This window comes from Sinohyriopsis cumingii, chromosome 12, assembly GCF_028554795.1.
Source record: "Sinohyriopsis cumingii isolate HCF-2022 chromosome 12, ASM2855479v2, whole genome shotgun sequence".
Lineage (NCBI taxonomy): Eukaryota > Metazoa > Mollusca > Bivalvia > Unionida > Unionidae > Sinohyriopsis > Sinohyriopsis cumingii.
Window position 1 is genome coordinate 60846388 of NC_142972.1, and position 15260 is coordinate 60861647.

Consider the following 15260-nt stretch of genomic DNA (forward strand, 5'->3'; position numbering starts at 1 on the left):
AATCATATGTTTCTTATTAAACCTTGTTTATATAATGTTTTCTGGATGATTTAAAAGAGTTTGATTCAACAAATTTATCAATTAAATCTGAGAGAGTACTTCTCTCTATTGATTTTAATGATGGACCATCGTCTGGCTAATAAAGCTAAGAATTCTTGGTCTTTTCAATAAACTTTCAGACTTTACAGATTTTTCCCTCTTTTTTTCTGACATTTTTAGCGTCTTTCTGATACTGTCTGAACAATTGATTTTTATACAAGAAATGAACAAACAACCACCTTGTTAATTGTAACAATAGAAGTTAGACTGGAATTGTAACAATAGAAGTTAGACTGGTTTACCATATTTGTTTAGCTAATTAGCATGTGGTTTCTTATTTAGTTTATTAATAATGTAAGTGGCATCAGACAATAATAATAGACTAGTTGTTTAAATCAACTATTTATTTACACAAATATAAGCACAGAGACATCAACTGTTTGAGTGAAAAAAATAACGCTTGTGTATGTGGTATGCATACAGGAAGAATAGTTTTTTTAGGTATTTAATTGTTTTAATTGAATGAAATACAATGATAATCTGCTTATCTGGGGCAATGTGTGAAGGCCTATAGAAAATGTAAAAGGGACAAAACAATACCTGAAAATACACGAAGTTCTAGTAGTTATTTTACTGTGATGGTCTAGTCTAGTATGATAAATCAACCCCTCAAGACTATGGTGATACTGATGGACAATATGTGTACCTGATGTCACCTGTTTATTAAACTGTGCAATTTTGCTGCATGCAAATCCTACCAGAATACATCTACATACAGTTTAGACACAGGTATTTGGTAATAGCCATATCTAGCGCAAAATTCTCAATGGCCACAGCACTGAGGATTGTGCTTTTCCATGTGAATATACAAGTCACCAAACACAGGATTTGAAATATTATGCAAATGCTGCCAAAAGAACCCTTCGGCTGATGCTAGCTCAACATCCACAAGAAATACCTGTAAGAGTATAAAATGTACACTGATGTGTGAGGACAAAATTGTTTGCAGATTTTTGCAGGTTTTAATGAATGGACTTCAAAAATGCCAGTCAATATCATTACAGATGTGGGGCTGATTTATCAATCTCGGTCTATCACACCCTGATCAGCCGGTACATTATGTGACTGCATGTCTGGATCTGTGTTGCTTGCAGTTGGTCCTGAACTATAAGCGTGTATATAAGGTTCCACATTGAAATATCAAGGGCTCATGTAAACCATGCAAATATTTGCCCAAAATGAGCAACAACAACGAAATTTCCAAATCAAACACTACTTTCATGTATCTTTAGTTTCCATCCATTATCTACTAGTGGTTATGCATAAAACTCTATTCTCTGAATTAAATATTTTTTCAAAGTAAATGCTACATGATGTATTTCTGCAAATTTCTTTCTGTAAATTTCTTCCTTCAAAAATAAAGTCCCTTTTACAACTAATCCAGCCCCTGAACTCTGCACTGAAACATGATAGCTCAATGAACCCTGAATACTTCAGCTGCAAAGTTATATATATATATATATATATATATATATATATATATATATATATATATATATATATATATATATATATATATTAACTGGATCGAATTACCAAATTATGCTGAAATAAACCTGTACAAGTTCTTAACATTATGCATTTGTGTAATTGATATTAACCCAACAAAATTTTCTGGCAGATTTGTTTATTTTACTATCATGATGATGAAAAAGCCTGCCCTGAATGTACAAAAAAGTCATGATTTGGGGGACATAGGACCAAAAATTGGTGAAGTCCATCAATCCCATGCTTATGATGTTTCCTACCTTAAATATTCTCAGCATGTTTTTTACTGTTTTCTAATTTCATGGTGTTAGTTTTTGTAATCATATCATTATATGTTTTTTTTTATCGTATAGGTGTTGTCTAATGTAAAGCGCTTAGAGCTTCTAAAGATTAGGCGCTATACAAAGCCCTCATTATTATTATTATGATGCAACACTGCTATTACTGCTGAAAAGGCACTTGTACTCAACTCAACACAAATGAGCACTGGTACTTCCTTGAGGTTTGACCTATGATGGACTAGGCAAGTCTGAAATACCAGGTTGAGTTTTAAACTTTCACTTGCTTTACATCATGAAAATAACATGGGTTCCACTAAATGCAGTATCAAGGATGTGAATGGCTATATGCGGCTGAGACACGAGTCCTAGAATATCATTTATGTATAGAGTAATGCTGTCCCAAAGTTAAATACTTTACAACAACTGATGTAGAAGTTGTATAACTTTAAAAAACTTTGACACAAAATTATTACATTGTTGACAACAATCATTGGTGCTATGGCCACTGCTGGAAGAATAAAAAACTGACCTTATGAATGATACACAGGTTCTGGAAGACTGATCAGAAATATTAACACTACTTCCAAAATGCATGATGAAAGCATTTATCAAATTCAAATGTTAATCAGAAGACTGCATTAATTTATGACATGGGCAAATATTTGGCTAAAACTATGACTTACCAAATCTTCCTCCGACATCCCTGAAGCAATGAAAAAAGAAATCATGACAATGCATTTTTTCCACAAAACAAATGACAAATTAAATTTTATAAAATTTGGAATAAAACACACTATGAATGAGAAGTGCTTTGTCATTTATTATGAATGAAATATACAAATATTTTGTATCTACAATTCATTACAGCTTAGCATCATGAATGATATCCTCATCTGTAGCACACTGAATTTTCATGATCATTTCAAATGTAGATAATAATACCTAATACATTTTGTGCATTAATGATTTCAATACCATTTCATTTACTAGGAATCATAAGAAGTCTTCTGGTGAAAACAATCATATCAATATGACTTTACAATCAGGAGAAGTAGCTATAATATTTTCAAGATGGCTGCTGTGGTGATTATCAGATAAGCACCAGTTTCATTTAGAACCAACTAAACATCATTAGAAGTCTTTAAGTGAAATCCACATGATGACATGACCATCCATTCAGGAGGAGTAGATATAACAAGATTTTGAAGATGGTTGCTGTAGTGGCCATATTGGTAATCAGACTGGCACTATGTTCATTTAGGACTAAGTAGGCATCCTACAAAAAGTTATGGTGAAACCACCATGTGAATATGACTTTCCATTCATGAGTAGTATAACAAGATTAGCAAGATGGCTGCTGTATCGGTCATAATGGACATCAGATTAAAACCGTTTGTATTTGGGAATAACAAGACATTATAAGAAGTCTTTCAGTGAGAACCCCATGTTGATATAATCATTGATTCAGAAGGTGTAGTGATAACAAGATTTTCAAGATGGCCACTGTGGTGGCCATATGCACCATTTTCATGTAAGACCTACTAGACATAGGATGAATGTGTGTCTAAAGTTTCATCCTTCAAATATTTTAGAAAGATTATTAGCAATAAAATTTTTGTACTAATGACCTGAAAACTGACGTTGGACAACAGCTGATAGACAATAGACAATCTCATAAAAATACAATTAATACCCAAATAAAAAAAATTAACATGGCACTTTTTATGCCCTTTTTTATTTATTATACAGTCAAACCCAGTTATCTCGATTACGTCGGGGGTGTAAAAAAATCGTCGACATAACCGGGTCCCGAGATATCCGGGTTCATAAAAACCGGTAATTTTAAAAATGTCCTTGAGCATTACTCCTGTCTCTTGCTGGTGTTTACTGGAATCCCCTCCCACTGCATGTTACAATAAAATAAACAAAACGCTTAATTGATAATAAAATGAAATGAACTAACCTGGTGTTGTTATCATTTATTCCTTTTTTATCATCATAAGTAATTTATTAAAGAAAAAATATATCTATGAACTCCTTATATCACATGTAGCGTATGCATCCATTACTGTAGTGTGCATCACTTATGTCAGATAACACATGACGCATTTTTATAATTGATGTGAATATTGAAAAACAAATCATGTTTGGTTGTACTCAGAGGTTTGAATATGTTATCAGATTGAAAAATGGATCAAAGAAAATCACAAACGAGAGAGTGAGAGAGAAACATCCACCGATTGCTTTCAGGCACCCGCCATTCACGCATAACGCGGTGTTAGGTGCAAAATAACCAAGATTGTATTATATCCAGGTTAATATATGACAGTATCTCGCAGATAAAGATCAATAAATGTTTTTGAAAATACATGTACATGTACATGTACATTGACTGTGAGTGCAAATGAGGAAAAGCGATCCTATAAACCAACTCTGCTAGACGCCATCATGTATGCCCGTGCAGCTTGGAACAGTGTATCGCCGAAAACCATTCAAAACTGCTGGTTCCATTGTATTTTTCCGGAAATTTCTGATGAAGAATTTCACCAGCAGTGTTTAATTGCACAAGAAATTAAAGAGCCTCAATCAGAAATAGGTCTTGAAGCGATGGCTGATGAGATTGCGGACTCCATAGGCATTGCTCGGGATGAATTTTCTAATTATGTTCACGTGGATGATGATGCCAATGCCTATGGTGAACTTACTGATGAGGAAATAATCCAATCGGTGACAAAGAAGCAGATACAATCATGCAAGCAAGATGATGATGATGATGATGATGATCAGCCTATCACTATCCCAAGCTACAGTGAAATGGCTGAATGCATCAAAAAAATGAAATTGTTTGTGGCAAGTGTCGATGGTGCCGAGCATATGTATGAAAACGTAAGTGCTTTTGAATCGTTCGTTACAGATCAGCACCGGAGTAAACAAAAGCAGACTGATATTACTTCATATTTTCTACAAATCGATCGCTTTTGCTGACTATTTCTTGTACAATTTCTGTGAGATTGACGTTAAAAAGTTGCATTTCGTCGAATTAAGCGGGTCCACATGTTACTTCGGACCGAAACTTATGCCCGACATAACCGGGTTATCGACTTAACAGAGGTCGAGATAAGCGGGTAAAAAATAGCATAACAAAGAAGAATTTTTTCGGGACCGGACCAAAACGCTCGACATAAGCGGGTTGTCGAGATAACCGAGGTCGAGATAAGTGGGTTTGACTGTATTGCTCTCTGTAACATATTGCAATAGCTGTGCCATAGTTGGTTTCATTCCATCATAATTGAGACTTCCCAGAATTTGTTTAGAAAAGTGATCAACTAATTTAATGAGGTTCAGAGCTGAAATCGCTCAACTGCCTGATATTTGCTAAATAGTCGATTACAACAGCAGTTTGCCACAAAATCTGGATTTATTGGATGCTTTCAGTTGAACTTTTGCCAATGCTGTTGATTGCGAATATCATGAGAAAAAGGATTCTCCAGTTTTTATACCTTCATCCATATTTAATGGCACATCAACATCACATATCAAATACTGAAAGATCTAGGTGCCATGATGCTTTGTTAGAATCAGCAAAATGCTGTTAATTGATTTTAAAAAAATAATGTTGTTCACATGTTTTTCTGTTTTTAGTAATTGCAACCAAATTTGATGGTAGACTAGAATCATTTCTATACATGTGAAAGACCTTCAAGACTCAATGCTATTTTTCAAATTTGGTCAAATTCTGTTAAGCCGCTTTTGAGAAAAAGTTAATGTTTTTCTCTTTTCAATACCAGCAGCTAATATTACAAATTCAAAATTGGTAGTCTGTGTAAACTAATTTAAAATTTTATGTTTTTTATATTAATGATGACCATACTTGACAGTGCTTTGGTATCAAACTTGAAAAGGCTTTTTTTTATCAGGTAACTTTCTGTAAAAATTTAGCTATATAATGTTGGATGGTGTTTTTGGTCAAATTGGCCATATAATAAGTCACTGAACAATTTTATTTTTATTTTTAGTAATGCTTGCTGATTGGTATCATTTGTAAATTTTGTGAAACCATCTCAGCCAGAATATGTTCTGTTAAATTTGAACATATTCTGTTGTTTGGATTTTTTGGAAGAGGTCATTTAAATATTTTTTTTATTTTTAGTAATGGCAGCCATATTTGATGGTCGATTGGCAACATTTAAATGAATTTGAAAAACCTTCATTCTGGGAAGCTTCCTCTTAAATTTGGTCAAAATCTGCTGAGTGGATTTTGAGAAGAATTGAAAGGTGGCCTAGTGTTTAGAGCTTCCACTCAGATGCGGGAGGTTGTGGGTTCGATCCCCGACCGAGTCAAACCAAAGACTTACAAAAATGGTACTAACAGCTGCCTCGCGTGGTGCTCAGCATTAAGAGGGTAGTATTAGGACTGGTTGGCCTGGTGTCAGAATAATGTGACTGGGTGGGGCATCATGCTACATGTCTGCGGCATGATGACCCAGTGCTAGACATCACTATAAACTGCCACATTGCAGACATCATAGCGATATGACTGAAAAATTGTTAAAGCTATGTTAAAAATCCAAATCACATCACATCACAAATCACATCACATTTTTAGAAATGGTGGACAAAAATGTGGCTGATCAGCATCATTTACACAAATCTGAAAGACCTTTCTGCCATGGCAAATGTCTGTCATAGAATTGTGTATATTTAATGCTTATGCATCATACCTGAACTTAAATGTGCTCAGGTTTTGTTTTCATGTATAGCATTACTCAAGAGTGGTTTAATTACATCTTAAATTGTTTCAAAATACTGAATTCGGTTCACCCCATGTTGCAAAAAAATCTGATATACCTTAAGCTCACTGGCCATGGACTACACTATAGCCAGGGTACTTATAGACTGGAGTTAGATGGTAACATCACAACACAAAAAGTTTTGTCAGGAAGCTGTCCACTTTACTGGAGCAATCATTAACTGTAGAGGTTGGTGAAATATAAAATTGCATTCTATTTTCACTATCTGTATTATCTGATAGAACTGTTTGATACATTAGACATTCCAGTATTTATTCTTAAGTTTATATATAATCACACCTATGTCATATAATGCCATGTTTTTGGATACACTACAGACTGTTTTCAAGTTAGTCATTTTACCAATGAACAGACAAAATTTAATTCATTTAAATGTTGCATATATTAAAAATGAATTTTTTTTTTAAGTTGCCATTGTTGGATACAGATTCATATACAAACCTGGTTATTATAATAATAATCTTGTACAAATGTTCCAATGAAATGATTCAATACGGAACAGGCAACTTCCCATTTTGTGCATGTGTAACATATATCAGTGCATTTGTATGTGACCATCTCTCATGTGCTACACTGCTTAAGTCATTACATTTTCAACTAACTGGATTTAAAGGTGTAAATTTGAAGGAGTGATTATGTGTCTGGACCCGGTGGCGTGATTTTGGAGGTGTGATTTTGAACATATTAGAGCTGATATCTTTGATGCAGAGTCATAGGACTCAGTGGGGTTATGAATAACCTGTGTGCTGCTGTCGATTGAGACACTGTGCAGAGGGGAAGATAGAAAGCTTCAGGACCAATAAGTAGGCAGCAAACAAGAGGGCCCTTGCAGACTCCTTTGGCAGACAGGGAGGGATGGGCCATACAAGATGGCTCCTTGATCATCTGCCACAGCGGTGAGACAGAAGGTCATTTGTCGCCATCAACTGGACACCACAAGTTATATGTTCTATTTTTTAATTTATCAGTATCACAATTTGAGTGAAAATCCTAAAAGTATTCCTGATCACTATTTGAGTGAAAACATACATATTTATATATATCCTACTAGTGGATGAATTATTAATTGCAAATTTTTCCATACTTTACTTTATAGAATTGTGTAAATCCAATCTTTGGTACCTCTTAGTAGTAGATGTAATACTGTTCATTTTTGTGTTAATTCCTAAACACCAATCAATGATTGCAAAAGAGCCATAATTCAATCATATTTGTTAATGAGTTCCATCCAATGATTCTTGTTAGCTACTCATCTAAGTTACATATTTTGATTAGTTCTAGTTAGGAACAATATCGTTTCCTTTTATCACCTGTGTAACTCAGTGCACATCATTTTGTTGGATGCATTGTTGGATTTTATGCACATGAGTTTGGTGTCAGATTTAATCATTTTTCAATCACATCATAAAGAACCATCTCATTCATGAAATTGCTTTATGCGACTATGTTATAAACTAAACCTAACTCGGATTTTCCTGTTACATTGTCAAAATTTGGACAGATTATACTCACTGCTTTTTCTTCTTCTGATGTCATTTAAAAGATTTGTGTATCCTTAGTAATGGTGGCCATATTAAATGGCAAATAGGTGTCATTTTAGCAAAACTTAACCCAGAATGATTTCTTTAAAATGTTGTTGAACAGTTTGTGAGAAGAATTGTGGCTATATTTAATAGCAAATCAACATCATTTCAACAAATCTGAATGACCATGAGGTTTTCTTTCAAATTTGGTCCCATTCTGTTAAGTGGTTATTGAGAAGATGTTTATTGGTTATTCTAATTTTAGTAACGGAGGCCATATTTGGTGGCTGAATGGCATCATTTGTACACAGTTAAAAGAGCTTTATGACAGGATGCTTCTGTACAGTTTAGTCAAATTCTGTGGATGTGGTGTTTGAACTTAAGTTGTAAATAGCAACTGTGAACTGACAATGCTGAAAAGAGAAATGATGAATGACAGATGAGGAGCCATACTTAATGCCAGGTGGTGATCTACAACCTCAAAACCAATTTGCTTCTTCAATAATTCTTACCTAATCATAATACACTGAAAGTACATCTATCTCACAATTCTTGGCCTGCCATGCTAAAAAAGAAATCTGCTCCATCTTTTTGGCTTGTTTTTGTAATAGAAGTACAAAAAAGCTTGGCAAGGTGGAAGTCAGCCTAAAGTGGCCTCCCCTTATAGGCTTATTATTAAATAATATCAATTTCTCAGTTACTACTAGAACAGATGTGCTGGTTCTTTGGGACAGTATGCCTGTAGTATGAGTGAGTAACTAAAAGAAACATATTTTACTTCAAAAATGTTTCTTCTTCAATTATGGTAAGATCACATTAGGAAAACAGGTAAGAGGAGTGAGTTACATCCCCTTACCTAAGTTCTCCTAATTATGTGAAGCAGATTTGAAATAATAAGCTAATGATGAGCGCCTTAACCTCACTGGCCAATATGCACAAGAATTTCAACTTGTTTTCGGTTTGTTCTTTATAAACTAAGCAGATAACCATAATACTGGATGACAAAGCCTGAGCTGAAAACACTGTCCATTCTTTCTTTGGTAAGAACAAAGGAGATCTACCTCTTATGATTAGCTTGGTTTGCTTTAGTTACCACTTTAGAGCTCTTACAGGATCCAGCAATGCCCCTGGGGTGGCTTCAAGACAGATTTCCATTAAGCTTCAGCCAGCTTTTGGCTATGAAAGCAGGGCAATAATGATTGAAACCGAACCATCATGGTAGAACTGTGGATAGTTCAGATCAATTTAAAAGGAGTGTCTCACTCATCTTGTCTGCTATATAGCCAGCAAAATAGGAACTCAAGCTGGCTGTGTATGAAAGGTGACCCTATAATGGAAATTAGAAATGGCACAGACAGTCTTACCACATGACAAAGTTTGAAGATGAAGTTTGAAATATTCATCTATGATGAAGACAGAGTGAGAAATAGGCAGAAATATGGTTGGAGAAAACTTCCCTGGAAGAAGGAAACTCCAAAAAATTGCTCAACTAATGCAAAAACACAAGTGAATTTGGTATTTGCATGGTCTCATGCTGGAGTGTACTTCCCTGTCTGGAGGCCCCGAGTGGCCGAAAGCGCTCTCCGTTACGGATCACTGCCATCTCACCTCTGTCTGTGTGGGTTCGAGTCTAGGATTCGGCCAATGTGGGTATGTGAGAAAGCTTGCCAGTAGCTTCTCATGGGTCGGTGGTTCTTATCTGGCCACTGAACGTTTTCCCGGGTTCTTCCTCCACCATTAATACTGGCCACCATACATAGCCTATCGTGTGCTGAAAAATGGCGTTAAACCCCACAACAACAACAACTTCCCTGTCTGAGCAGAAATAGTAGCTGGTAAATTGATAGGATTTGGTACCAGATTCTCTATGCAAGAGAAGACCACTTTCATCTGACTTCTCTCTTGGCATGCAGGTGACATTTTAGAACTTACTTTGATAAAGCAATCCAAAAGGCAGAGCAAATGTCTTTTATTAGCTTCAAAAAGCTGCATCTGCAAGGTAGTGGATGTACTCCTAATGAATTATGATCATATGATGAAGAAGAAATGTGTTTATAGAGCACAGATGCCCCTCTAAAGTGCCTCCAAACTGACCTAATCACAAAACCCAACCAAAGTATGACAGATAGTAGGACAGACAAAGTTAAAATGATATGGTATTGCCAACATCATGGTGGGGCATAATAATCATTACCTACCTACTTTGTCATTGTATTTGACCAGTTCTTTCATTTTTGTTTAAGACTGGTTCTAGCAGAAAAAGAAAGGCTCTTACTTGTCAAAGCAGAAGGATGAAATCAAGAAGAGAAGGTGGGGTTGGATGGGACACACCCTATGTAAGCCGTCAACCAACCTTACCAGGCAGGCATTGAGGTCGAACCCTCAAGGCAATCAGAGAAGGGGCTGACCAAGAAACACCTGGCGACGCAACCTTGAGGCAGACATCACTAAGATGGATCACACCTGGAGTCAGCTCATGGGGATGTCACAGGACAGAAGCCCCTGGCGATCTTTTGTGGGCGGCCTATACCCTGGCAGGGGTGACGGGCAAAACTGAACTGAACTGATAGAAATAACAATGGCTATTGTGACCTCTTATGTGTGAACATTGGTCTGCAAAATTATCAAACCACTGATATATCAGAAATATTCTGCATTATGCATAGCCTACAGAATCTTTCCAAATGAATGATAATAAAACCCTGTAGAGGCTTAATCATCATTTACGGAAACAAATTCTAACAGTCTACTCAACTTACTCATTTGTTCCTGTAATCTCTTCAGCAACTCTCCTTGGTTGAAGAACACCATCTCTTTTCTACAAAATACACAAACCATCTTGTCTGGAGAGTGACTGTTTGAATGCATGAATAAATGAATTTCACAACTTTTCTTATAAATCAATAAATATCTTAGGATTTTCACGTTCACCCAGTTTATAAACAATGAAAATTTATGCACTTAAAATCGAATATGGAATAAGCATAGCCTATAAAATGGGTGCAGTGTGTGTACCAATGTACTGACTTGGCAGTTCTGCATACCATGGAAGAATGATTGGGAAAAATAATCTCAATATCATGTGACATCATGGAAATGTTTATATGTGTGTGTGTGTGTGTGTGTGTGTGTGATTTGGATTTTTTTGGAAAAGCATACATGTCAAGTATTGTTTTAACCTCACATGCCTTTGGGACATTTCTGTGCTTTTGCCTCACAGATTAGCCAACTACAGTATTTGCTAATCATAATTAATTTGTTCCAGCATGTGCATGAAATTAGTAACTAAAATATATTTCCAAGTTTGAAATCAGTTCAGTTTTATGGTGTTTTTCTTAAGTGTCAATTACAAATTTGGGACCAAAATTTCATTTTGGTTTACTGGAAAAAAAATCATGATATTAAAGAAGGAAATATTCAATAAAAAAAAAAAATCAGTCTTAACCCTTTAGCTACGACTACTGCATCTAAGTGTCACCAGTAAATAGCTCCTGAACCCCAATGAATCATATATGCAGTGTCGATAAGCCTAGTTTACTACCGCAGTGTCTCTTATGTGCCTATAGTTCAGCAGTACTTGAAACCCCAGTGTCACATCTATGCAGACGTGACTGCTATGTTAACTAAATGTTGATTGGTTGAAAGTACAGAAGTTTACATATTTTTGATTATCATAACCAATGAGAGAACTGCTTACTCATCATTTTGATACAAGTGTGAAAGCTGAGAGGTTAAATTTAGACTGTTGGTGATTTTCTGCACTATACGAAACATGTGTACAGATAAACAAAGATGGATTCCGCTAAAGATATGAACAACTTTGAAGGGTTTAGTGCAAGCGATATTGATGAGTTTAATGAATCATTCTTTGAAAATGGATCAGATATTGATATTAGTCCTATTTCAACACCAGATGCAAGTGATTTTTAATCGGATGACAAGGTGGACATAGTCCCACTTGCTCAATGGAGTTATGACCTCACTGTGTTCAAGTTAAATGATTTTATTTCTCATGTTGGTTCAACAATCAAGCTTGGACTAAGCAATAAGAATGATTTTTGTTACTTCAAGTTTTTTCCTGAATGTCTGGTGGAAAAGCTTGGGAAAGAAACAAACGATTATGTCATGAAAATGGGGGACCAAAAGCAAGACCTGAAGCTGAAATGATATGAAATCAGCATCATGAAGATGTGGGCATATTTTGGAATATACATCATCATTTATGTGTGGATAATGACTGTTTTGAGAGGTACCACTCTCAACTTTGTAACATAAAGTGGAAATATATGAATAACAGACACTATACAAGGTAAGCTGTTTTTTATTTCACTGAAATCCAGCAAAAACTAATGAAATAATGAATATAAATGTAACCATGTTTTTATTGTCAGTTTCTGTAGTCAGCCTTGATGATGCTCTAGTATTAAGCCTAGCAACCAGCCTCAGTAGTCTCAGTAACTGATATGATAGCACTCAGCAGTGGTGAAACTGCACAACAACTGTAGTAGCTAAAGGGTTAAGGGATACTGGTATACTGAAGTTTTGATTAATCTGGATAATAATTATAACACTTATATTTAAATGTAATGAGGGATGTATGCACTTATTTTTGTGCTTAAAGACAGTATAATTCAGTGTAAAGTTTCAACATTCATCAGCCAGAATTTACAGCAAATTACACAAAATTAAATAATCAAACAGAGAGAGAGAGAGAGAGAGATAGAGAACATGGGAATAAAAAAGGTAAAGCAGAAATATTATAACACATAAGTTGGAAAACTGCACAGGAAACAAGTGTCCCCAATTTTTTTTATATTTCTTCCCCCAATGCTGTTTTACAACTGAGAAATGAAGAGAACCTACCTGTACTACTACAATATACACCAAAACCTACCTGTACTACTACAATATAGACCAAAACCTACCTGTACTACTACAATATAGACCAAAACATTCTCAGGCAACCTAACTGGTGCACGGAAGTGTCGAGCCAGAGCAACCAGGAGATGCAAAATTGCAACTAGATTCTTAGAGTGGACACCTGTTGAAGAAGAAATACAAACATATATTATTAACATACATGATATTTACTTCTGTGCACATAAATCTTAGGAAATTACAAACTACAATGTTCCCTTAGTACCATGACCCCTTCACATTATGATATCGTGGATATAATATGCCCACTTTATACCAAAGAGTGAAAGCAAGAGAGAACACTTGTAATGGGCTTTTCTTATATACTCAAAATCAAACATGAAAGCAAGATATTTTAATTGTCCAAAGATTTTAACTATTCCACTGATTAAACATTAAAAGTTCTTGTGCAGGACTATAATGAAGAGGCCCAAATGGGCCTGAGATTGCTCACCTGTCTTAGCACTAAAAAAGCTAAAAGTCATCTGCCCACATATGTAGTAGTGAGCATGATCTCACCTTGGATAGAATGGATTGCACCAAATTTTACCCATCCCTCAATTACTAAGATGCAACTGTGTAGGTAGTTTGGAGGGTATGACTATATTATGATCAGATAAGTATCAAACATATTTCACTTCAAAATTGGTTTCTTCTTCACATATGTTAACAGATCAAAGAACCTGAGGAGAATACGCAAGAGGGAAGGGAGTTACATCACCTTACACTAGAGAAAGCCTCATCTTCAATCCTCTAGAGAATGTAAAGCAGCTTTAAATCTTATGATATATATAGGTTAGAGTCGTGACTTCACATGGCTAATTAAAATAATCCACACATCCCCCCCAAAAATGAGCAGAACAAGTCATGTGGCTATGTCACTGAGCAGTGCTAGTCAGCCTGAGAAGTTAACCTGGTTAACCACACCAGGTTAAAATGAGCAATTTGGGGGGAAAGATCTGAGGTCTAAGACAGAGAAAGTCATCTCAGCCCTCTATCTCATGGCTTGCATAATGTCAGAGGACAGATGAACATTAATGCTATGTTTGTGACTAATGCCGTAACCTCATGAGCTGAAATGTGCCAAAACGCAAATTTTATAGTAAATTCTGTTTCAGTGAGAGTACTTACCTGATAACATGAACAGCTATCTCCCAAATCCTGCCCTACTGAAGGAAGAAAATTCGTCTTTTGTCTCTTATAAACTAAGGGCAGTAACTCTTGCCTATTACCTTCTCCTGCAACTGCTAGGTGTCGCAAGTTTTAAGCTGAGCGAACTATCAACGAGGACGCTCACACGATGGGGTGGTTGTGAGGGTCTTGAAAGTAATTGATTGGGTATGTATTCTTGAAGAAACATAATTTACTATTAAAAAATTTGCTTTCTCCTTTGAGTACATTACCCAACCACATTAACATTAGGAAAATAGGTAACAGGTACAGGGAATGCTGAGCATCCTACCTACCTTCTAGGGTAGAAAGACTGGATTCCCTATTTGAATGATAACATGTTCTCTGCTAAAGCAGTATGATCTATGAGCATCCTACCTACCTTCTAGGGTAGAAAGACTGGATTCCCTATTTGAATGATAACATGTTCTCTGCTAAAGCAGTATGATCTGTGGTCACATGATCCATTTCCGCTCTATCAGGTTAAAAAGACAATTATTCAAGTCTTCTTACTGTCAAAATTCACTGGCAAATCCAGCGAAGATAAGAGATTTTGTGCATGTCTGTTTGTGTTTTAAATTTTTAACATAGCTTTAACAATCTGAGTCATATCACTATGATGTCTGCAGTGTTACAGTTAACAGCAATGTCTAACACTGGGGCATCATGTTGCAGACATATGGCATCATGCCCCGCCCAGTCACATTATCTTGACCAGTCCTAACACTAACCTATTAATACTGAGACCCAAGCAAGGCAGCTTCTAGTACCATTTTTATAATTCTTTTGTATAATTCAGCCAGAGTTAGAACGTGTGGTCTCATGTATACGAGGCAGATGCTCTAACCACTTATGCCACTAGAGTGGTCAATTCAGAAATTGTCCCTGCAAAGCTATAACCATAACACAAAAACTCAGTCAAAAGCTTCTATAATGTCTCAGATCAAAACATAGCATTTAAACAAGAGGCT

General features: G+C 35.7%; 1 protein-coding gene across 2 annotated transcripts in view; it reads right to left on the bottom strand.

Annotated features, from left to right (window-relative positions):
- The window catches only part of LOC149786567 (beta-parvin-like), a 161534-nt gene that overhangs the window by 123719 nt on the left and 22555 nt on the right, over positions 1-15260 (bottom strand). For both annotated transcript variants that reach the window (XM_089977079.1, XM_089977078.1), the window contains exons 6-8: positions 13128-13243; positions 10962-11020; positions 2552-2571 (exon numbers count right to left, since the gene is read on the bottom strand). In XM_089977079.1, the coding sequence (XP_089833205.1) occupies positions 2552-2571; positions 10962-11020; positions 13128-13243 (195 nt within the window). The remainder of the gene's footprint in view (positions 1-2551; positions 2572-10961; positions 11021-13127; positions 13244-15260) is intronic.